This window comes from Cyanistes caeruleus, chromosome 8 (genome assembly GCF_971803275.1).
Source record: "Cyanistes caeruleus chromosome 8, bCyaCae1.hap1.1, whole genome shotgun sequence".
Lineage (NCBI taxonomy): Eukaryota > Metazoa > Chordata > Aves > Passeriformes > Paridae > Cyanistes > Cyanistes caeruleus.
The window spans coordinates 26,751,171-26,777,678 of NC_141708.1; the positions used below are offsets into that span (position 1 = coordinate 26,751,171).

Here is a 26,508-nt window from a genome sequence, read left to right on the forward strand (position 1 = left end):
CATGCATTACTTCATTTCACTTCCAGCAGAGTGACAAGGCATTGTTATTGGCAACACATAATGGAATTTATCTGGAAGGAAGAACAGCAGTGACTTCAGAAATAATACCCTTTGAATAGGAAGTTTACTAAAAGATGTCTGATCCACTGAAAGCCCTGAGGATATAAGATTTCTTCCCAATAAACAGTCTAAGTAAAGCAATGACACAACATTATTCAGTTGTTTCTGTGTAGTGGAATGACAATCTGCCTTTAAACCACAATGCTGAGAGGTGAATTGAACTAGATTCAGCAAGGAAGTGAACTAGATTTTTTTCAGCATTTAAAAATCCTTAATATGTATACAGACTGAAGAGATCAATTGCACCTGAAATCTATACTAAGTCCAAGAAGTTAATTTTATTAGCACTTTATTCTTTGAGCAGTGAATCGGGGTTTTAGGAAGGTAAACTCAAGACTTTCACAGTATATTCTAAAATAGGCCTATATGCAAGCTCTATCAAGGCCTTAAGCTTGCACAGGTAAAAAGGAGTTTATAAAAGGAGTTAATGTGTGCAGGTGCTGCCTACATTATTCCCTTCCTCTTATCAAGAAGTCTCATTTAGTATGAAGCCTTTAAACTGGTTAATTTATCTGTCAGCCTGATCATGTCTTTACTAATTTTCTGCCTCTTCACATCAAAGTGACATCTTGCTTACGTTGCAAACTCTCAGGAGAGAGTTCTTCATGTAACAAAGGCAATATGTGATTCAGTATAAACAGCAGGCTGGGCAGGAAAGGTGCAGAACTATGCCTGAGGTAAGTCAGATCAAGCTAAAACCAGTCATATTTGTAAATGCAACAGGAAAAGCAAGTGATATTTACAGGATTCAAAAATGGACTGATCCTATCCCATTAATTTAAATGAGGACATCACCTGGCAAAGTTACAAACCTTTTAACCTTGAACCTTATTTCTGAAATAATCAGTTGGGCAAAATTATGAAAATTTTGTTTTTGAAGTAAATATTTTAAAGAATAAAGCTATATGAAGGCATCATTAAGATATTAAATAAAATTATTCTTCAAGTGCTGAGACACATATCCAACTAAAAATGCACCCAAAAATCTAAGTGGAAACCACATAATTTCCTGACAGAACCACCTAAGGCCAAAACCCATCAATTTCAATTAAAGAACTCATCCAAACAAAGTGCACTTTAAATCACATGCAAAGCACTGCAAGTCCACTTTCAGGTGAAGTAATTGAAATCTTACTGGCAACTGCATATGTCAGCTTTGTACAGGATGTTCCCACTGCCATGCAATAACTTCAATTTCTCAGCTACAGGAGCTGAGAAAGCCTCCAGGACTGATCACCAAATTCATCTCTGGCTCTCCAGCCAAGCCAGGGGAGTAGCAGTGTTAATCAAACAGAAGACTTCCATGGAGATACATTTAAGTATTCGAGGCCAGAGATTTTAAAACATAAGAAAGTAGATGTGTGAACTTTGTGTTTATGACATTGTAGAGTGTTAAAGTCAAAGTGGCTAAATGAAAAATCTTTCCTAGCAAATATTCAGACATTTTATTGTTCAGAAAAGAAATCCCATACATGAGACATAAAATACTAAAAATAGAACAAATATTGGGAAAATGTAAAACAACTGTCAGTAAGCACACAGTAAAGTTACAATGCAACAGTTCATACCATTTCAGCAATTATTACAAAAACACACACATATTTTTGCATGAGCATTTTCCTAAAAATTTTGGGGTGGAAAAAGAAGCATTAAAAAGTGCAATCAATATTCTGGCTTTTGCAGTCTTGACTGTCAACTCAAAATTGTCATATTTGCAACCAACATTTCCACCTTCTAAAGCTGGAGTCAAAAGCTCCAAAGAACCACTCCCAACTCCTTCCAGTGCTGAGGCAAGTGGACTTCGAACTTGCAAGGAACTTCAAAGGGTGCATTGAAAATAACACAAGAGAAAAAATATTTAAGAACATTAAGAGCTTCACAAAAGTGACCTTGGCTTGCATGGAGTTTACTGGGGAGAATTTGAACCAGCTTAAGTAAACAGTTCCCAAATACATTGTTTCTAATTAAGGCAAAATTAAAATACAGTATTTACCTGTAAAATTTAATTTCCAAGGAGTTAAATTGCTCCCCTGATGGTTACTCTAAGAACTGGCTCCAGCAGGAGCCATTACAGTCATGTGATTTAATCTCCCAGTTCAATAACCTTATAATGATATTTCCATACCCAGGCTGGGCTTCCTTTGAATGTTTCTTTTCAAAGAGAATAATCATGTCTTTACATTGAAGTTGGAACCTATTGTAAGACCCAGAAAGGTGTATGCTCTGTAACAATATGCAAAAGTTTTCAGTATGGATCATGCTTCAAAGAATAACTCCCATTCATAAATCCATGGCATTCCATGGCCACTCTTTGCAGAAGTGTGGATACACAGTTTTGTACTTGTGATCCCTACAATTAACCATGTGTACTGTTTCCTCCACTACCTCACAGGCACTAAAAACTTTCTTTACTACTGGACTTGTGTTGTTTCTCATATTTTAGTATCATCTCACTAAAGATAATGGAACATCTGAACAAGTACAAAATATTTTACTAAAACCTGATCTTCTCCTACAAATAAAAGTCAAAGAAGGACTTAAACAGAAGTCATATGGATAGATTAATTTCACCCAGTAAAGGGACTGAACAGGTGGAAGGATGGAAAGTTAATGCAGAAATGAAAATATTGGATAGATATTTCCTTCCACTTCAAGAAGACAGCTAATCACTAAACAGTTTTAATCTAAGGTATTGGATGACAAAACACTTGGAAACGAGAATAAACCAAATACCTTACTTTTTCTATCTTGCTGCATCTCAAGCCTATGCTTACCTGATGTATATATACATGTAGGGGTAGAAATAATATGCTTAAGTATGTTATTATCAAACTTACATTGCCCTCCATATGACTGAGGGGTATTTTGGTTAAGTGGCTGAGCATCCTCAGTGGGAACCACTGAAATTTCAGGCTGATACACAGCACCCTAAAGGAAAAACTAATATAGTGCTGAATGGTCCAATAACCTCATCATTTAGGACTGCATTAGCTGCACGGGGGAGCACATAAGCATCTCTTCCATCTTTCTCCCAACTTCCTGGAATAAAAAAGTGAAATTCTAGAAATAAAAAAAATATAAAACTCTTTTTTTCAAAACCAGTATCATATTTCTAATTAAGTATTTTTTGAGCTTTGACTTCCAATACTAAGCACAGCTTATCAAAACAGTTTCAAAAGGACTCTCAGTATGATTTCACTTTTTTTTATTCAATTGTGCTCAAGGGAACCTTAGTCACATCCACATTTACGGACTGCCTATAGATATTAGTGTATTGAAGGTCAAGCAAAGCTGTGTGCATTAATGTGCACAGAGAGAGAGGAGGCCACCATGTAAGATTTGGAATGTGTCTATAATTATGTGTGCTTATCATGCAATTGCATGGGACAGACAACAATTTCATTCTCTAAATATATGAAAGCAAACCTGTTTACCACATAGGAGTAACTGGAATTACATTAATTACCCCATATCCTTTGCCTTCAGTATTTCCTGAGAATGCTGTTTTGTTGACTATTTATTGGGTGAGGTTCCCCCATATAGAAACATATATCTATGTTTTAAAATGGAGTTTTAAATCTCTAAATCTTCACTTCAGTGAAAAAGATAGGAGATAGGACCAGTCAAGGATTTTTCATGAAGAATGAAGCTCCAACAAGTGTTTCATTGCTGTAATTTATGCTTTCCTTCCCAAGAGAAACAAACTATGTTTTGTGAAGAGCAATACCCCAGACCCTCTATGGTCTCCAAAGTACCCCATGGGGTGTGCAAGACCATTCACTAGGCTGCAGAAGGAATATATTTTTGTTTATTCACTAAAAAAAAACCAAAACATTTTGAAATAGTGGTTATTTCATCCTTATCCTTTATAAATGTTTTGCTTGTTTTATAATGCAATATATTAGTAAAGTAGCACATCTATGTAATTCCTAAGTAAATAAATACGAACACAGAGGGGGCCCATGATCAAAAATGTTTTACTGATAGATATGTGTGACCAAAAAAATTTGGAGACCACTGCCCTAGACAGCTTTAAATATAAATATTTGAACATCAATTAGATAATGCAAGATGAGGAAACTTTAGCAAATTTAAAGTGGGACATTCTTATATCCAATATAAAATATAAACCCTTACTAGAAAGTCCTGCAGTCACTGAAAATATTTTAAGTGATAATTAGAAGAAAAACCATCCATTATATTACAACTTTACTTTCTGAAATTTGGACTTAATGGAAATCAAAAGCAGAACAATCCAAATGAGAAATTCCTTCCAGAGAGATGAAAGGCAGGCAAATTGACCATCCCTCTGACAAAACAAAAGGAAATGCCACTGTCCACATCTTGCACTTCCTGATAGAAAAACAGAGCACAACCTCAAACAAGTCATGTACAGCAACCTCGGTTCTGCTTTTCTGTGCCTGGTGTGTGCCTCTTCCACTCAACATGAATTCTGTCCTTCTGTATTAAAACTGCCTTCCTTCTCTTGGCTTATAAAGGACATCATTTTAGTTTTCTAATTTCCTTCATATCAAGCAGGACAAAAACAAAACATTCAATATTTCAATCTCATGGGCAATTTCTTATTTACTGTGATGTGTCATAGGTAGAAGCTGTCGTCATCTGAGAAGTTATTTAAGAACACTGCACTATTCAACAATCTTATGTTGAATTAGAATTTCATCTCTAGATTAAATACTGACTTTTAAGATGTAAACAAAAAAATGGAGCAATGCAATTTTGTTGGGAAATCCAGATGAAAAAAACTATCTTTTGTCTCAGACACTCCTATATACTCACATCTCTCCTCTCTGTGCTTTTCATTTTGTAGTTCTGTTTATTATGGCAAGTAACTTGGTGTATTATAAATCTGTTTTAACAAAAGGTTTTGGTGATTTATGAGTCTTAAAATACATCAGGTTGATATCTGATCTTGATGAAATGGTAAGATGCTAACTGTGAGTACTCAGCACCACAGAATAGCAGGGGTAAAATGTTTTACCATGGGGATCTAAAATAAAGGACAACCAATAGCATAGTACAGCTAAGTTCTGGACTACATTATTGTATTTACTAAGCTAAAAACTATTCAGATTCAGTACAGTTTTAATCACTGCAGTAATTATGCCAGATTCATCGTGTCCTTTTGAAGTTGTCTATTTAAAGAGTGTTTCCACATTTACCAAACACAAATGTTAATTTAAATTTTTCTACAGAAAATTATACTTGACTTAAAGTAATCTATCCAAGCCTAATCAGTTCACATGCCCAAAGTAGGCATGACAGAACAAGTTTTGTAGGATCAGTGTCCTTTAACTCAGAAAATCTGGAACTACTTATCAGAGGAGCAATAGATCTCAGTCCAAACCAAATTCTCTCAAAGTCATTAGATAATTTATTCCCCAGAGAATATTCATTAGTGTTGTGAAATTGATGTTGTTTATGGAGAGATAATTGCATTACTTGTAAATTAGATTTCAATTCTCCTGCATAAATGTACCATACAGTTTCCCATTTCCTTTCATATATTATATATTCCATAAAAGAAATATATCTTAACTAGCATGTTTTTCTCCTCATTTCCCATCACTTGAAATTACTTTAAAGGTTTGTTTGATAAAGATGAAGAAATTCAGTCCTAGTGGAATACTGGTGGTTTCAGACCAGAGCATGCACTAGTATATGTACCAGAAGATCTACCAGGCTCATGTTGTTAGACTTACTGCCTTCAGTTCTGAATTCCAACCCAGTGGCTTTGATGGCAGCTATCATATCTCCAGTTTAACTACAGAGTTTTTGAACATGGAAAATGGAAGAGTTCTTCTAACTTGACACAAGCTAAACAGATCTGTAGGAGGTCAAAGACACAGCAGAAGCAAAGCAGGTCCTTGACAAATTCATGTCCTTTCCAGAGCACTGATTCAATATTGCAGACATTTTTCCTCACATTTTGCTTTCACATATAACCAAACTAGACAGTTTCCTAAATTAACAAATTCTGTTGTGTCTATAGTGTAATTACAACCATCACCACAATCAACTACTTTAAACTCTGTAACCAACTTCATAAATGTAGAGAGTCAATGTAATTCAGGCTCTACACTCAACCAGAATGCAACTTCCAGGAAAAATACATCAATAAAATAAATAAAATGGCAAATTCAATTATTTATTTCTTTTGTGATGGGTTATTTTGGAATAAAACTGCACAATCTATTGTGATCATCGATATTATAGCACTGTTTTTTAAAAAGAAAAATTGAACACTCTAAATTTAGCTTGATATTTTGAAAAGAAGCAATATTTTATGCCATTTAGTATGATCTAATGTTTGGCCACTGAATGGATGTCATTCTATCTACTCAAATTCATAAATATTAAAGCTTTTAAACTATGAATCCCTTTTTATCAACTATATTTGAAATTAATTATGTTATTAAATGACTTAAGACTCACAATAGTCCCATCCCTGCTGAGCAAAAAAGGGAAGAATTCAATTAAATTACTGAGTATTTAATGATACACAGGTGACTTTCAGTCTGTAGCAAGATAAGGAAACAAAATTGACAGTCAGTGTCACAACACACCATTAAACCAAGTGCTTCAGTGTCAAAAGAGGAATGGCCACATTGATTCTCCTCTCATTTGGCAAGACTAACAGCAGGGGAGGAGAGGTAAAGCATTGATGATGTAAGTTAATACTAACATACACAACAGCCTTCCTCCCAATCAGCTGCATTTATGTATCTATGAATCTTAAATTTTAAAGCATCTTGCAGTGACTGTCTTGTTTTGTCAAACAGATTTCTACCCTGGGGGGAGTAGGGGTAAAACTTACAATATGATAGCTAATAGCACATAAAAGCCTAAAGCAGGGAGAAGACTGGGAGGAAAGAAGGAACATATAAGCATTTAAATGTAAAAACTATAATTATTTTATAGTGTATAAAAAGGTACTAATGTTAAAGTCTGCATAAAATGACCTGATAAAAGACTACTATGTAAAACCAAAAACACAAGAAAATTTACACAGTTGTGTTTCTAACTTAGATGTGGCAAATTTCAGTTTTTCAGTCTCAGAGATCTGAGGGGAGGAATGGGAGCCTTTCGTATGAATGTAGACAGGACACGGATAAAAGAATCAAGGAACATTATCTTTGCTGAAGAAAAACCCCTCAAATGCTAGCATCCATGCACTCAGTAATTTGACTTTGTTAGGGAACAACAGCAGATTATTTTTGATACCTTAAGAACAGAGTCATTCATTCACAGTCATGTAGCAAATAAATTATGCTGAGGAAAGAACTAAGTCTGAAAAAAGCTACAGACCATAATACTTTGGGGACAAAAGGTTGGTGTGCAAACAATCTGTTATGCCCATCTCTAAGCAGACAGAGCAGAGCAGCAGCCTCCAAAGCCTTTACATCAAAACATTTTTATATGCAGGAAAAAAAGTCACAAATATTTTAACTTCAGTCATTGCCTACTGCCTTTTGAGTACATCCAGCTTCCCAAAAAGCTGAAAACACACTGCAGTGAACCAAATCCTGTCATCTTTACAAGTCTGAAACAATAGCTGAAAACATGATAGCTTACTCTGTCCTTGGTACTAAAGACTTTGCAGGGCAGGAAAATACAGGGTTGACAGGAAGAAGAAAAGACATAAGATACTATCTATCCTCCTTCTCCACCCTCAATTTAGATTTTAACTAAGTCAGGTTATATACAGTAGCAGAAAACTATACAGTCTTGTAGTACTCTCTGCACAACTCTTCCTTTTGCTTTTATCCTACCAGTCCCACTCTCACTGACACAGTCTCAAATTTTATCCACTGCCTGCCACACCTTGTATTTTACTTCGCTAATCTGCTTATTATCAAATTCAAAATACAGGGGGTACAGGAGCGTGGATTCGGTGCAACAAATGGTTAAGTAAAAAAAGGAATGGAAAAGGAAATTGTACTTATTTAATAAATGCATAAATTGGCAAACACCAAGGAAGAGCCACTTCTAATCTTCAATAACAAGAGGACATTACCTTCCCTCTTTTCTCCAGTTTGGCAACAATACTGTTGTTCCTGCACAAATAAAAATGCCTTTCTAGCCTATATGACTTGAAGCTGAGTATTGCCTCACTCATAGTGCAAAAGGAAAGCCTGAAGGTTGTCTGCTCTATTCCCCTTCTAAACAACATTGTGGGACCTTACTATGATAGCACCAGGCAGCCACATCAGAAAACAATGCAGCACTGGAGCAGAGCAGAAAATTCTGAATGCTTAATACTTTATACTGGTCATTCTTTGAGTCCACAACAGGAAAATATTTGCCTAATAATTTGCCAAGGTTTTTTATTTAGTAGTAGTTTGCCATATTATTGCCCTGAGTCAACCACAAGTAGAGCACTGTAATACTATCACCTCACATTACTCTGCAATGTTCATAGACGAGTATATGAATTTACTCCAGCTATTTAACAGTATTTTATTCTGTAGTTGGTAAGAAATTATCCAACATGCAAAATTTAACTTCTTGGTTTATAAAATGCTTAAATTACAACAAAAAACAGTAGCTTAAAGTCCTTTAAAAATACCACAAAATACAGCTGGAAGTGTGCAGTCAAAGAGAACTCCTTCCAGACCTTTCACTCTCTAATTTCAATGCTGTGAACATCAGTATTTTTTAATGCACCCATGGTACTTTTCATTTCTTTGTTCTTGGGAACTACTGGTAGAAAAATACATTAAATTGTGTGGCATAATAATGTCCACCCACACTTCCGTAACCCACTGCACTCTTGGGATAACCACCAAGGCAGTGACCCTGGTCTCTCCTCTGAAATACACAATATGGACAAACCTGTGATAGCCCTTAAAGGCAGCAGCCACCAAAACCATCATTAGTACATTGGCATGCCTGACAATTTATTCTGGGAAGCCCTAGTCTAATACAGCTCTCATAATACATGCACCAAACTGTGCTGGATCACAGGCAACACTGCTTTTATATTTCATCTCAGCTGTCAGAGCACATACACTACATCTGCTAACAGTGAGGAATACGATAAAACTCTAGATCAATAATCTATCCAAGCTTCAGCCTAACAAACTTACCGTTGATCTACACTTGTATGGAAGTGCCAAAAAACAATGGACTCATGTTTCTAATCTACAAGTCCATGTGAACCATAATATTCTGCAGCAGAAAATGTCTCCAGCTACTTTTCTCATTTAAAATTGAACTAAGCATATAAATTATAAAAAAGATGTGAAGAAAAAATTCTAATCAAATTTCTAAACAAATTTTCAAATCTGTAAGTTAGCACTAAGATAAAAAATAAATGTTTGCTTAGACATAGGAGAATCTTTAAGTAAATTCTTATTGTGGCCTTCTTAGGCTAACTTGCAGCAAAAAGAAACGGTTAATTTTAATATGCAGCTCTACAACTGCCTTAAAATAATGGTATGGTTGCTGAAGAATGAAGTCTTATTGATCTGACTTATTGTGCAGATCACCACTGATAACACAGGAGACAACAGAAACGTGGCTGGGGAAACACCAGCCTTTAATTTAAATACACACAGAACACTTGAAACACAACTAAAATATACCATTTGCAGACAATTGGCTTATGAGGAGGCAGGGAATTACATCAATCTAATTATGCCAGAGCAAGAGGGTGTCTGTGCATGCTCACGGACAAAATTTGGAAAATTAATCATATATTCCTGTGCACAATATCCTTTCTTACATAGATTCACAGTCTTCTTCTCCCTTAGAGGTAATAGGAAAAAAAAACAACTAAAAAGGAAACTAGTGAATTTAGTGAAAGGAACATGGAACAAATGAGTTTCTTCCCAAAAGGACAACACTATTTTCATGGCAGGGTTATCAGGTTCATTTACTGCTGAGTGCCATACCTGTTGAAGTTAATGTCTGGATAACTGGAATACTCAGACTTCATCTTCGCATTGCGACGTGGAAAAGTACAGAAGAAAGCATTGGCCAGAAAACTGGCGATCTGTTCCTGTGACATTGTGATGGAGTGATTCATCTTTTGTTTCAGCAGAGGTATTGGCTACCAAGAAAAGAAATGAGGGGGAGGAAGGGGCAGGGGAGAAAGGAGGGAAGGAGAGAGAAGAATAATTAGCTTACCCTTTTTGAAAGAAAAAACAGAAGCACAAAATTACATTTGTTATATCAGAGCAAGAGTAATTTAGGCCATTGGTACAGCCTTTAATCAGCAGCACCGTTAAAGTCAAGAACAGTTTATTCAAGACAATTCAGAAAGGGGTTGCCTGGCCAACTGCAGATTTCTAATCAATAATAAAAAGATCAGGAAAACACAATTTAACAAACAAAACCATCAGGAATGCAGAGGGGGGAAAAACAGATGGGATGTTGCAAATCCTGGGCAATGTTAAAATCTGAAATAAAAATCCACTTTAAATAGCTGCATAGTTAAGAACCCTTAGGGAACACTTTCAGCTACAATAACCATGTTTTGAATTTTACACAGAAACATGGAAGTCATGCCACAGATCATAACTCTATGACTTGCTTTGAACCTTTTTTCCCTACTTGAAGAAATAACACTGATGGTGTTTGTAGAAAGTGTGTAATTATTCGTTCTTCTATAATCAGAATGAACAAAAAGCTTAGCTTCACTTTGGTCTTCAGTTTGAAGTTTTATTTTACACTGGTCAGGGCTTCCTTAATATAAAAAGAAATAAAGGGGCAGAGGGAAGAAAGAACTCCCCAACTTGAAGCATTAGATACCTTTCATTTTATCAGACATTAGCCTTCTGATTTTGAGCTTTGGCTCACAACATCCATGGTATTTTATTAATTATGTGACAATATGGAGCATAGCAGGGGTACATAATTCTGACTGCTGAGTCCAGTAACCACTACGAGAAACCCATTTGACAGGAGAAAGAGAACACAGTTTTCACCTTCTTCAAAAATTCTCAGCCATCATAATTAGCTGAGCTCCAGTACAGCTTCATTTTCATCCTTCTAGCTCTGAATACAGAAACTGCTGTTGATTTAGACCATTGAATACACAGCTCTGTTTACTCCAGAAAGCAAATAAGTTTTCCTTCATTCTTATAACTACTACATTCACATTCACTGAATCTCATTCTGTCTTCTGGCTATTTAATTAACAAGCTATATTATGATGTCTGAAGTTATAGAGCTAGAGGGGGAGAGACGCCTGACAAGCTCACTCTAATAAGTTCTAGAAACCTATAAAAACAGAATATTTTGGATAGTGTTGTACTGGAACAAATTTATCTTTATGTCTAACCAAAAATTGAGTCTGACAGAGATCTTCACAATTTACATTGCCAAGCAGTACGTGATCTCCTAAAGTCTTGCAAGTCTTGTGCTTTACTTGTGTTTAGAAACTTCATGGCATTTTCAAACAACTTCCCTCATTGAGCTACCAGCAAAAAAAAAAATGTAAGAAATATTCATAGATTGAAATTACATATCTACTTCAGGGCCCTTGCAGCATAAAAAGTAGAGGAAGATTTTCCCTGCTTATTCCCAACAGAAGCAATTTAGAAAATGGTAACAAAGGAGTTGACAAATCGTTGTCACCCTACTAATATGTTACCTATCATGCATCTTCACTTGACCAGCCCTACTCACTTTCATCAGCTTCACTCCTTACAGAACTAAGTCCTATAGCATTAATACAGAATTAGTTAAGGTTTGTATGTGTGCAAGTATTACATGCTCTAAACGGAATAAAGTATGTTCCCAACTAAATGAAAGCTTTATCAAAATACCACTTCTAAGATTAAAAAAATTCCAAAATTAAAAATTAGATCTGATTGAAATAAAAAAATTGAATCAGATTATTCAGTGGTTCCAGTTTCTAAGCGTGATTTTAGAACCTCATTTGTTGCATGGTCATTTCATTTAAAAAATGCAAGAAGCCACTTCAGCATATAGAAAGTTACTGAAGTTCAGGCTAAAACTATGACAGTGAGTTTTACTTTTTTTTCCACATTCTATGGCATAATTCCAGATGTGTATTGTCCATTCTGCTCCCTAGGTCTCATCTACCTTTAAGAAAAAAATTACAGCTTTTATTAAGAACATAACATGATATGACCCTGATGTTTTTACCTTAGCCATCAGCTGCAGTTTGCAGAGAAGTGCTCTGCCACAGAGCACCTGCTAGCTGTGTTTTCTTACCTGGGTGCAGATACTAGGGAGACAGAGTGCCAGCTTGACCATATCAGGAAGAATGGACTGGAACAGATGTTGAGCCTCTGCATCTTCAAGAACCTGTTAAAAATAAAGAAGGACAAAAAAAGCTTTTTACCTCACAAATAACAACTGAATTAAAAGTTTGTGAAAATGGGACCCATGCAAAAGAAATGAGAAAATAAAGAGGCCCTCTTAGCTTCATGCCAAATCTCTAACATTTTCACAATAGTGCCTCACTGAGTTTACCTTGCAAAAATACACTGAGATATAGAAACACGTCTCAAAAGCTGCAGTTAAGAAAACATGTCACCAAGTGTCTTTTACAGTAAGCTTGAATATGTTACCATTTTACTATTTTCAAGGCAATGAACCAAATTTTCAACTGAAAAATCACTACCTGACCACAGAAGTACTGAAATTATTTACTCAAATTTCATATTCAGGTCATAGTCCAAGACAACTACCTGTGATACCCTCTTATTAAGGACAGATAAAATGCACTTCTGGCTCAGATCAGTGGGCCTCTGCAGCAGCAACAGGAAATCCTATGCAAGAGGATGCAATCCTGGGCATTTCCTGCCATCCATCCCCACCATGTTTCCTCAAGAATTACAGCCATTACATAACAGGTGCAGCCTGCCAGGCCCCACATGCTAAAGCTGCAATCTTCCTCCAGGAAGAGACTATTTCAGCTGTCTCACCCTCTCTTCTAATATACCATCTAAGAAGGGGACACCAGAATTGACAGCACTGAAAACAAACGGGCACATCAATGTTTCACAAGGCTTCTCAAAGCTTTTTTCCCCAAGAACAAGTCACACCAAACCTTTCTTGTCCTGTTCTGAAGTCCCCCCCCTCAACAGTGTCTGGCTCACTGTTGATGTGTTTGGCTGCCAAAGCCTATCAAGCCAATATATTCAGACCAAGTCCAGGATCTCCCTTCCAGTTGCAACTACCAATTATGAGTGCACCATCCCACACCCAGGGTTTAGATGAACCCTCCCACATGCCTATTCATGTATCACGCATCTATTTTTCAAAGATGCAAAAATTTCTTTCAGGTGGACAATGCTCTTCTAAGAAAACCTATGATAGGTTTTAAAAAGAAATGCAACATAAAGTGGCACAGTTGCAATATGTGAAGCAGCACAGAAGCCTCAAAACTCTCATAAGTCTGCTGAATGAACAGGCTGAAGGGAGATGTAGAGAAAAGCACATTTCTATGCTGTGGAAGTTTTTCCCATTATCTGTGGATATGGGCATCAGATGTGAGTGCCTGTTAGATTTGGATACTGCATTCAAGGCAAAAAGCAGAGAGAACACACAACTTGCTCTATAGCTGGGGAATGGAAGACAAAGGTCACAGCTCAGTTGTCTGCCTCCCTCCTTCACCACACCCTGCATCCAGGGAATCCGGACTTTCTACTGGTTTCCAGACTAAAATCCTCAAAATTCTGAAATGATGGATTTAAAACTACACAATACTATTTTTCAAGTAACACTTTAAAAATTTATTTGCTACCAGATTTGCACAAAATGAGCTGCAGACAGAACGGATGAAACAGCATGAAGGTATTATCAACTTTAGTCTGTAACACTTAAGGGTAATTGTGAAATCACAGGAAGTGATCTCTTTAGTCATGTTATCAGGGCTTTGTAATTCACATTTCAATGGAAAATTCCACATAGACTTCAGAATATAAAAAGACACTGGCAATTCTCTTGAGAAAAAAATATGGTGCCTCTGACTCAAGATACACTGATCCTCATAAACACCAAAAAATACTGTTCGAAGGCTGACAACTTCTTGTCTTCTGAGATCATTAAAATAACTATAGAAATATATTGGCTCTGTTGTCTCCTGCTCCAAGTAATATAAAGGGATAAGCGTACTCAGGAAGTAAAAAACCAAAACACAAATGCTCAAAGCACAAATTACTTTTTGGGAAAAGGGAGGAAATATAACAATGCCAAGACTTGCACAGTTACTTTCTATGCATTATGTGGGGTACTTGCGGAAGCACAAGAATGAGGGTTTAATATAAAATTTTAAAATTAAAGAAGAACTTACAAAGAACAACAAGCCCAGGAAACATGAAAATCATTTGATATGAGGAAGAATCCAAGTAATAAACAAATTACTTTTGAAAGTAAATTTATTTTTAGGATGGGAAATGAGCAATATGCATCTCTCTCCTGTTGCTGGCTGCATATGCACCTACATTTTTACACAGCATAAGTCAAATCCTGAAAGCTATGACCTAACCTTTAATATTAATCTGCTTTAGCAGGAAACTCTGCTCTGTTCTTAGGCACAATATTTTTAAGTGCCATAAAGTAACCAAATGAGCATTTAAGTCTGGAACTTCAGATCTCAACCCATAAAATGAATACGTAAGTTATAGCTATTTAAAAACTGACATTTAACCCCAGATGTCTACCAGGCTGTCAAATTCTGATATTCTCTTCCCTTCGGGTAACATTTCCTCTCTTCTAGAGCTGACATATAAATAGTGGCTGCTGTGCTTTGCTGACTGCCACAGACTATACAGTATCACTTATCTGGTGACACATTATGGCACCGGACTTTGTCATAGCTGTCAAGACTTCAACCTTTTCTTTATGCTTCTTTGAAAACAACATAATAGTGTGAGACAATTTCTTCTGCAAAACAGAGGCAGACCAGCAATTGCACAGCTCAGCTCTGATGCAGAATACTTAATTATAAAGGCCACTTGTACTCTGAAATCCTACTTTTCCTTCTTCTTACCTTCCTAATGACGTACTAGAGTATGCTTTCTTTTCTACAGTATTTCTATGTAATGAGTTTTACTAGATCTCCACTAATGAAAAAAATCAACATTTAAGGTTACTATTGCCCCAAAGTGTTCTCATTTACTTCTGATTACTCTTACATGTGAATGAAGTGAATTTTGAAAAGAGTTTTGGGTGCCATGAAGACCCCACAACTTCAAATATATGATTGCACAGTTCACAGACCTTGTCAAGAAACTGCTAACTCAGCATTGCTCTCTATCAAATGGTCACATCCATGTAATTAAAGCTTACCCCATCTGCCCATACACTCTTCCTGTACAGGTAACATTCCTTTGAGGTTTCTGTGAAAAAGAACACCTGTAAATCCCTGGCTGCTTGGCCCTCAGACTCTTCTGACCACTCACCCCACACACCATAACAGGTGCAGCTTTGCACATCTACCACTGCCACTGTATATTCTCAGCTATGCTGAATGAAACACAGAGCCTGGTGTTACCTGTGACAGCCTTTTCAGGCTTTGAAAGCAGCAAAAAAGAAACACTCAGTCATGAAAAGTAAAAGAATTCCAGGACATGGAGTGCTGACAACACAGCTACATCTGGCAGACATGCCAAAATGCAAATGCCTACCTGGAGAACCTAGCACTGGCAGACAGAACACCTGGCAGAACTGAGGGAAGATTTATTTAGAAGGCAACTCTCTTCAGGAAGCAGTGACTTGTACTGATGTAAAATCCAGATATTTAGATATTTAGATATTTAGAGTGACATTACACATTCTACTTATTTGATGCCACTGAAAGAGGGATGTGTTCACTCTATCCACCCAAACACGCACACACGCCTCCCCCCACACACCACATTTCAGCATTTCCCATGTTCACCTGACAATTTCCTGAGATCCTTCATCTTGCTGATTCTACAGAAAAATAACCTGGAGGTGGGGGTAGTCTGCCCATGCAGTAATAAGTTGAAGAAGCCTACCAAAAAGTCATGTATAATTAGATGTGTGCAGAGTGGGTGTAAGTGAGAAAGAATCAATCATGACCCTTATCGATGGGCTACAAAGGCAGATCTCAGCTGCAATTCTCACTTGAAAAAGCAGGAATGTTCTAGTCAGAATGAAGCTGTTAGAACAAGGACCTCACTTGGAAGTAAATCTACTAGTACAGGAATGTCTGTATGAATTCACTAATGTGCTTTTACGTGTGTACAACTTTTTCAAACAACTCTGCAAACTTTAAGAGAAAGGACTGAGTTTCCATTTTTAAAGGAGCTAACACTTGTTTTATAACTTAAGCAATTCTAAAATATGAAATGGTTGTCAACAAGTTCTTTAAGTACTGTAGCAATTTTTGTTTTAAACAATTGATCAGTTTCTCCTTTCCTTGTTATGCACTGTTGTCCTTTGCAGTTTCCTTCAGTATTTGAAACAAAAACATAGAGTGTTGACTTTATTCAGTGCTCCAATCATGCAAAATATGTAGGAATTAAATACACGCAGGGGTTGTACCTTAAGGGAAAAGTATATGGAGTCAGAGTTGCAAAGCATGACTTGCTCTTTACCAATGAAATAATTTGGCAATTCCATCACTATCTTCACTGGAGTGACTGATTAAATGAACAAAACTTAGGGCTCCAATTCCTAAGATGCAAATTGCTCAGTGAGCCGTAGCAGAGGTACGAGCTCTTGGCCAAACCTGCATTGCAATTTAGCAAAATGAACATTTATCCTGCAGCAAAGAGGCCTGACTAAACACGGCTGTAAGTAATGGCCTCTTGTCACTATAAACCAGTCCTCCAAAACGCAGCGGACGAATATGCCTGACAGACCTAATAAGAAGGATCTGAGGTAGCATGGGGTGATAGTGATGGTAGAGAGTTTAAATCTAAATCTGACAGCTCATCAAAGCAAACAAACTGCACATAGGATACACAAATTTGGACAGCTCCATCTATCACATGGGAAGGCACAGCCATCATGCCAACAGGCAGCCAGCACGTTAAGACAGCAATGACCTAATGCTTTCAATTTGTTTGGTTTTATATCCCCATATTAACTTTTGTGGCAGGACAAGGACCAATTGAACCATATTCTTAAGGATGAAGAGGAAAACCAGAGTGCTTCCTTCAGACTGTGTGTCTCTTATTTCCTAACTCTAATGGATTTTGACCTTCTGACTTTTTACTTCACAGCTGCTATAATGCCTCATGCTCTCAGTGCTCTGAACCATCTACAGTTAATACGCAGAAGTTTCCAGTAATAAGTTTCAAAATTATTTTAATGTAAGATATCATATGGTTAGAGGTGATAATGCTGAAGTAAATAATTGGACAAGCCAAATAACTTGTATGTACTCTGTTTACAGTAGCTTCATTCTCTTAATTTTACATATAGGGTTTTTTTTCTTTTTCCCTTCTCCATTATCTTCAATTTGCCTCAAATAAAATAACTCTTTATATTTTTATAGGATATTTTGAGGCACATTAAATACTTCAAAGCTGAAAATGACATCCTTGGAGGTATCTTAAAAATTCGTGGATGTGGTGCTTAGGGACATGGTTCAGTGGTGGAGTTGGCAATGCTGGGTTAATGTTGGATTCTATGAACTTCAGTGTCCTTATCAACCTAAATGTCCCATGATTTTGAGACACTAAAGTGACACTTGAGTGTGCTCAATCACAACTTATGGCTGCTCCTTTATTGCACTGTTTTCATTTTCTCTTCCTTCCAGAGCAGCCTGTACTTATTTCCCTGTTCTCCTGTCTCATCCAGAAGTCCCATGATTTTTTTTTGTACATTAACACTTTAAACATGGTGGAGTCTAAATCTATGACTAGAACTCAGCAGTGCCAATAAAACAACTATGTCACTGGTTACAACATTGAAGAACTTTACCTGAAAGTAACCAACCTCAGACTGGCAATCTGTACTCCCTTTCTTCCTCTAATCCTGTGACAGGTGACAGGTGCCTTTAAACATTACAGAATCCTAAGAGCAGACTTTCTCAATCTGATATTTGGAACAGCTGTTGAAAAACAACAAACACACATACAAACAACAAAAAAGCCTCTGCAACTTCTAACTGGGTGACTTAAATCTATTTAGATTCCATTCCCAAAACAAGGTTCACTAAGCAGCACTCTACAAAACCTTTCTTTCTGAAGAGGGAGGAGATCAATTCTACTTAAAGACATGATGTGACAACTATCACTGTACTCATACCCAGACAGAGACACCAGGTTACTGCAGCTCAGTAACTCATATGCCTCCATAAAACAGACTCATCATAATGTCAAATACTGTACATATTAACAAGACTGAAACATAGAAGAAATGTGGGGTGAGGGGTGTGGTATGAGTGCATTCTAGTTCCCATTTAATCATGTCAATGAACTTCCAAAACTGCAGGAATCTGCCTCTCCCAGTTCCCTTACAAAGCTAATTCAGTAGGAAACATACTTAGCTGTCAAATCCATCCCATTTATTGAGCACTTGTCTGATTAGAAACAAAAGGAAGGACAAAGTAATCTTTGGAGGAAAGAAGAAAGAAACCGTAACATTGGATTATGCAGAAAAGAATCTTATTTGAGAACAAGAATGCTTCTGACATTTATCAAAACCACAAACTGACACTTAAAAAGGAAAAAAGAAGACAGCTTACAAGGCAGAGGTTAATTTGGTTTTGTTTAATTTTTTTTCCCCCAAAGGTTCATTCATGTCTTCTGCCAATCCAACCTTGGAATAACCTCTCAGGTGTATCATCCTTAAAAACTGCTGTGTTGTTCTCAAACCTTTTAAACGTTCTATATAAAATCTGAGAGAAAAGTGTGTGTTTGTTTTTCAATCTCCCCCCAGTTTATACTTCCAAGGAACTGGAAATCTATCCTCAGTCATTTTCACTACTCTTCAGACCACCAATAGCTTCTACCTCTATGCTCCTGCAGAGTGATTCTGTCATGGGTAGAAGCAATTTCCATCACAGCCATTTCCAAAGCAGTGGGAGAATCCTGGGATGAAAAGTCAAATATGACTTTCTAAGTACTTTCAAGTTTTTCCAGGGAAGTAAAGCAGTAAAGAGGACAATGACCTTGTCTCCAGAGAACAGCTGTAACATGAGGGAAAGATAAAGTACCTTTGACCTGCCTGATACAAGTTACAAGTGAAAGGGATCTGTTTCCAGGCTCATTCAAAACTTTTATCTTTCTGAATACAGTCACAGAGAAAAAATATTTACTACTGCTGTGATTTATAAAACATTTTTTGAAAACAGTGTAGAAGCATTTGAAAGCCATCATACTAAATACGATCTGCAACCACTTTTGAAACCTTGGCACAAAAAGTTTCATGAGACAACACAGCTGTTAACCTTATGAAAACTGTATTTTCTTTAACATGCCAAAAAACCAAACCAAACAAGTCAAGCACAGGGAAAAGGGAAGAAAAAAAGGATCAAGACAAAACTATACCACTGCAGATTTTAAGCAATCTATAGACCATTTTTTGCTTGACTGGTAGCTCAAAATGACAAATAATTAAAGAAAAATACCCAGTAATTACTATTACTTATGTTTATTTTTATTTATTTATACTTATATTTATTATGAGGGCTAAATAAGACCCTCAGACCATTTTGAGGCTATACACCTTGCCACCTTTGTAAATATCCTGTTCAAAGAATGCATGGCAGCAGAAAAAATCTCTCCAAGGAAGTCTTCTAAGCAAATTCAGTTTTTCAGATGAAAAGGAAGGAGAAAAAACCCAGGAATATAGTTATAAATAGTCCACTTTATTTATACATCGTAGTCATCCTAAAAAATGGCAATGCCTCTTTACCACTTCCTTACCTACACATACACCTTTTCAGCAAACATTTCTCTTGAAAGCTTTGACCATCAGGATTTGTTTCGTGGGTCTTTTGTATTCTAACTGCTCAATACATTAAAAATAAATTTTTTAAAAAGATCCAAAAGCACTAAACAGCTAAGGAAAACTCCCCCACCACAAAAAGAAGCTTCTCTTAGTCATTTGGGATACATAGGTGAGCACAGATAAATGATAATTTACACATAATCTAGTGGAAGAAATCTATTCAACAGTACTCTGACCCCCAAAACAAAACAAATATCAGAAGGCAGACTTTAAACCCAGAATTTTATATTTACTGGGGTTTTTTTTCTTTTGTTTTTCAAACAGGAATGTTCTCAATACAGTGAAAACCTATGAACAAGATGCTCAGATTGTGTCTTTACATAGATCTTTACTAAAGCATTGAGTATCCACAAGCACTTTGGACACAGTATAATTACATCTCTGCACCTGCTATGTACAGCTATCCCTTCCCTGATAATTCCAACTCAGCAGTCATTGCAACAGTGCTTACAAAACACTACTTAAAAAACACTCAACTGTTCTGCCAAGAAAGTACAGAAAACTAAGAATAAGCCTGTAATTCAATGCTCTTTTTCCACAATGCTTAGTTTCTAATGTTTTTGAATGTGTACGATGCATATTCCCCCCACCACAGAAAAGCTCACCCTTTGTTCAATATGGGAATAAATTCCTTTCTGCTGCTGTGAAAAGAAATGGCATACTCAAAAGACCTTTTCAGTTTAGATTTTAAAAAGGTAATCTGATGTAATGAAAATTGCTTGAAAACATCTGGACTAAAGTAAAATCCAACAAGGAGCAATGGATAGGCTATTTTCAGCCTTGGGACATTCTGTTTCTTGCTTAAAAGCCTACATTTGTAGTGCTGACATCTCTATACAATGTTCACTTCTGTTAGTACTGTCCAGACAATTATAAAAATGATTTATCAAAAACCCAGTCACCAGAACAATTTGGTACTTCAAAATTCCTTCTATTCCAGTTTCACTGATTACAGCAATCACTTTTTCAAGCAGGTCATTCAAACAACAAAACAAACAGGAAAGACTGTCATGGTTCATAAGACCTACAAGGAGACAGAAGTGGGGTGAAGCCTTATTAGAACATAAAGACTTCCCAAGATATGCACATATTTAACTGTAGCAGTGTTCTGTGTTTGATCTTTTCCAAATGAATGAAAATCTAGAACTCAACCATAATCCAATTAAACTATACTTCATTTGCATCATCTTCAGTTGTTGCATTTATAGTCTTATTTTTTTTTTAAATGAAAGTTTGAAAAAAATGGTAAAAAAAATGGAACCATAATTTCCAAAATTACCTGGGTAATTTGAAAATTTTCTCAAGTTAATTTTGAGATTATTAAAGATAAGATTATACACCCACAAAAACTGTGTTGTTCTGTGGTTCTCTGCAATTGAAGTAGAGTATTTCACTGACAAGACAGTTCTTAATTTTATTCAGTTATCTCAAAACACAACTGATTCTTCTTAGAGAGGAAGCAGACACACTGCCAAATATTTGCATGCCTGATTGTTTTGGGCAGTTCTCTATCATTCAGTATGCACTATCTTAACTCAATTACTTGTATCTGACATTTTCTGAAAGTAACAAGTTCAGGCCAAACATGCCAGTATGCTAGGTAGTAGCATACATTTAAATGAGGAACTACACTATGGCCAAAAATTGCACTAAGCACATTCTGTAGACATTATCCCAGGTTTTACAGGTTTGCACCCCAATTAGCAACATACATGTGCTAGGTGTTCTAGTGAAAAACATTAGTGTTCTATCTACTTTAATTATTCCTAAATGCAAAGCATTGACTAACAAGACTCATTGTAACAAGCTCCATGACTCCTCACTTTCAGAACATTCTCTTATATTCTGAAACCTGCACACAACATCTGCAGTAGAAAAAGTGGTATTTTAGAAAGTGTGTGTGCACATACCCATATAAATACTGCTAGGCCAAAATTAAAATGGCAAGGATTTGTGAAAACAAAAACCAATTTCTAGTTAACTTCAATTTTTCAAGATAAGGAAACTAGACTTATGCAAGATCAAACCATATATAATATGGATGCGTGATATTCGTGGAAAATAGAAAAAGCTGTATTTATAGACCAATTTCTTTACATATTTATCTTATTAGTTAGTTTATGTGCCTTTAAATTACATTTATGGAAAATTCTAAAATAGCATTAAGTGAAGTTCCAAAAACTTACAAACAGAGACCTGCCTGTAAAAGCAGACTAACAAAGTCTCACATGCCAGCTATTCTGGACTGCTAAAAGGATCCAGCATGCAGTTAGCACCTGTCATGTAAGTTTTAGTAGAAAGAAGTGAGAAATGGAACTCCTTTTCTAATCTTGTATCAAAACTATTTACAGCTGTAATTCTAAGACAACACTTTTAAAGGGTGTAGAAAAACAGCAATAAATTCCTTCAGTTTGACAAGTGACTTTGTACCCTCACTATATGGCTTTTTATCAGATTTTAGAATAAGCTGAGATTTGTGCCACAGAACTCCAACTGCTAACAGTCTGTTTTGAGGCTAAAGCCAGTGAACTCACGCTTGACTGGAAAAGGAGAAAGAGAAGCACAGAGAAAGTAGTCTAGTAAATTCTTCTCTCATGCTGAAGGTTCTTCTCTGTAATTAAATATAAAGAAGGGAAGAGACTGGTCTTTTTAGACAACATTATATTTTTTCTTTCAGTCTCCTAGAAAACTTTTACCAAAGGTAAAAGTTAAACAGCTTCATTTGTAATATAAAAGGATTTCCTGAATTTACATGGGAATCAAAAGCAAATATGTAATTACTGGCCATTAAATAGACTCATTGGCTTCAAACAGCTTTCCCAAAAGACAAAAAGACCATAAGGCATCCATACACAGGCACTGCAGACACAGACACAGTTTTCTCTATACTAGAAGCAAATATAACAGTTGGAAACTGAGTATTACACAATGGAAAGTGTCTTTGTAAAGATACGATATGATAGCATACTCCCCTTTAAGTATTCCTACTTGAGTTAAGTGGGCACCAAGGATTTAAAGAGAGCCTGGAAAAGCAAATTTTGAAAGGCATAAGTGCCTTAAGTGATTCAAGCATTTAAAATGTCAATGACCTTTAGTATTTTTGCCTCTTTAAAAAGGCTATTGTATAGATGCCATACCCTTCTGTCAGCAACATCTCATATTGTACACCATGCAACAACAGACCCTGCATTGACAAGGCCACTTGTCTCAACTTTCAGCTTCAATCCAGCCAAGCCATAAGAATGCAAAAATGGACAATAGCTCCATATACAACACAACAACAGTACAATGAAAGCACATCAGCAAAGCATTCCTAGGAAAGTCTAACAGCAAGAAGCCTAAATAATCAGTAGCACTTCCTCATTTGCAGCCATCAGTATCAGAAATTCCAAGAGTCCACAAAAATATCTCTGTGAGTGTCAATGAGATCTTTCTAACAGCAGCTTCTCCAAATTCCTTCAAAACCTGATGTAAGGCCATAGCATCTTCTAGCTCCCCTGACAAGGGGTTCCACAGCCCTCTATTTAGTATCTCAATAATTACTTTTGTCTGGTGTTGAAACCCTTACCTGCCAAGAACACTCATCTGGTGTCCTTTAACTGCTGTACCAAAAGAATGGACAGTCATTTCCTCTCCACCCTCTCTTACATTTCTTTTGGCCAGTACTGTTATATCCCTTATTCATGTCCCTCAACTAAGATGAAAAGGTGAAATGATCCTAACTTATTTAGACATTCCTCATATGCAAAATATTACATACCTTTGCATCAGTCCTGACTCTTCTGCCTGTATCTTCTCTATTTCCTAAACTTTCCACCAAGATGATCAAACAAACTATAGTTATGAATTCACTGTATTGTAACTGCAAGATGTATTGTAATCCACTTTTCACACCACTTGCAGAAGCTCAGAGACAATCTCTGCCTATGCCACACAAATTTACCTAAAGTCAATCTTTGGTCTATGCCATTTTCAGATTTAAACACTCCTTTGTTCCTGAAAGGGCAGGACAGATGCAAGCAATAAGAGGAAGAGTTCATTGACATGAATTATGCTTAAGCTCTAAGAGACTTTAAAGCAATATAATAAAAACAAAGCGTGTCCAGCACAAGGAGGTCCAATCTAAAGCAGCAGACCATGTGATTCTCCCAAATGACAGAGCCCTACTTTTTCCTTTACATGAAGTTGCTGCTGTCATAGATTAGTCTAAGGCATAAGCCCTGAATGACCTAACTAAACTTTTTATTTCATGCACTTGGAAAAAAGAAAAAAACCCACTTGATTTATTTTCCAAGTTTTGCCTGAAAGTGGAATGGCAAATCTAGAAGACAGAAAAATAAAAACTACTACAGTACATAGCACTGCTGAGCAAAAGCATGTAATTAATACCCAGCCCATCATCATTCCCAGAAATAAAGCTCATCTGTAACATATTGTGGGCTCCAATACAACTCCATTCATAGTGGTTTTCTCACATTTCCTTTTCTGCTTATTGCTTATTCTTTCCTGGCTTTTATGTAAGTTCTGGGAAAATATATGCAAGGATGACTTCCAAGTGACAAGAATTTTGCATGTAAAAAGGAAATTATTAGCAGTAATAACTTTCATCCAGAAAGTAATAACTTGAAGAAATCCTAAGCATGTATGTCAATATCAACAGAGATGGCAAATTAACACAACACTGGAAATTAAAACAATCAGATGTCTGAAGTAAACTGACACCAAGATCTTTACATACATTGTTCCATGAGTAAGTTCTATGTTCTGTGTAAAGGTTCTATGAAACTGTCAAAAGAAACAGAAAAGAATCCAAACTTCCCAATTTACTTCACGGTACAAACAGGAATTATACTTCCACACATTAACACATTCAAGAGAATATTTTGAAAAGTGTGAGGGCTCCCTCTTCTGACAACACTTTGACCAGGCTGCAGAACTTGTAGGCTTGTGTTGCTCCAGAAAAACATCTTGACTCACATACGTGATATTTATTTCCTATTAGTTAAGAAAGCCAGGAGTGTTTTCATCTTAAGGGAAAATAAACCTAAGCCAAATAAACTGGTAATTACTGTTGTTACAAAAAAAATTGACTTGAACCTTACAAAGTAGTGTTTAAAAATAATGCATATTTTTATAGTGTAACTTGCAAAGAAATACGTAAATATGAAGCCCAGTGCAAGACTGATATGACAGTATTTAAGAGATTAAGAGATGAGGTGAGCTGCATCCATAATCAGAAGATAAAATAACAAATGGTACTTTGACCAAACACAGACCTATTGAAGTAATTTCTGAATAATCCTCAAAAGCAAGACACCACTAGATTTATGGACAGCTACCTGCTAAATCAGACTACAAAATCTTTGGTAAAGCAGGCACTGAAAGTCAATAGTGCCCAACAATATAGATACATATCTGACAGTCACAGACTCTGTTTTAATCTTTTTCTTTTTTGTGACCACATCTTCTGTTGAGCTGCTGCCACTCCCTTTGGGCTGATTACTCAGGCCAGCTTTCCTTTTAACCAACCCCCTCAGTTTTGGGTGGGCAAACATGAAACAGCTCCTCTGTACCCTCAAAATCATAGGATAAACAAGAAAATACACAGACCATAGTCCTTAATCATTAACTCACAAATACAATAAATTCAAAAACACTACAGCTCACTACAGCCAGTATATTCAGGTCATTTCCACAGAGGATATCAACTTTCACACAAGTGCTGCTTACTTGAACAGACTGCAAGCATTCTTTGAAAACAGATGCCTTGTTAATTTACAAAACTTGGAACGTTCACACATCCCCTTAAATTTCCCTGCAACATCTCTCCACATGTCCTGTTCATACAAAATGAAAACTCAATACATTCAACAAAGCAAGCCAGGGCTTGCTTTTGCTCCTGTGGTCTACAAGAGGCGACTCTGTCGCAACCCCTTAACTATTTCTTTAAAATACTGTTGCACACTCTTTTAACTTAGTTGAAAATCTGTGTATGAAACAGATCTCCTCCCTTCATCTGAGAACCACACAAATAAATCATCATTCCCAGGATTCAAAAATTTTCTTTTCATCCTCATGCAAGATTGATGCCCGATCCCTAGTTTATTTCCTGATTGTTCCCTCTCCTCTGGAGACAGCTGATATTACTTACGCTCTCTGGCTGATGATCTCTGAATCTAATCACCCAGAGTTTCTGAAATCCCAAGCACAGTGTGAACACATCAGGACAAGCTCAGTTGTACTTGCAGCAATCTAATGCAAATCTGGTACATTCCTGAGTCAGATTTTTAAGTGAACAGCACTCATACTTTAAAACATTCTAACTTAAGTATGTTTACTTCTGTAGCACACAAGTGAACTGAACAGGCCATGGTAATTTTGCTTAGCAGGAGAGTCAACAGGAGCAGAGATTGACTGTCCACAGCCTTTACAATGGAGCCATGGCAGCAAGCCCAG

At 36.5% G+C, this 26,508-nt stretch overlaps 1 protein-coding gene across 3 annotated transcripts in view; it reads right to left on the reverse strand.

Annotated features, from left to right (window-relative positions):
• Nucleotides 1-26,508, reverse strand: part of PARG (poly(ADP-ribose) glycohydrolase) — a 61,249-nt gene that overhangs the window by 22,529 nt on the left and 12,212 nt on the right. For all 3 annotated transcript variants that reach the window (XM_086900837.1, XM_086900838.1, XM_086900840.1), the window contains 2 exons: nt 12,328-12,420; nt 10,038-10,195 (listed from right to left, as the gene is read on the reverse strand). In XM_086900837.1, coding sequence (XP_086756963.1) covers nt 10,038-10,195; nt 12,328-12,420 — 251 coding nt within the window. The remainder of the gene's footprint in view (nt 1-10,037; nt 10,196-12,327; nt 12,421-26,508) is intronic.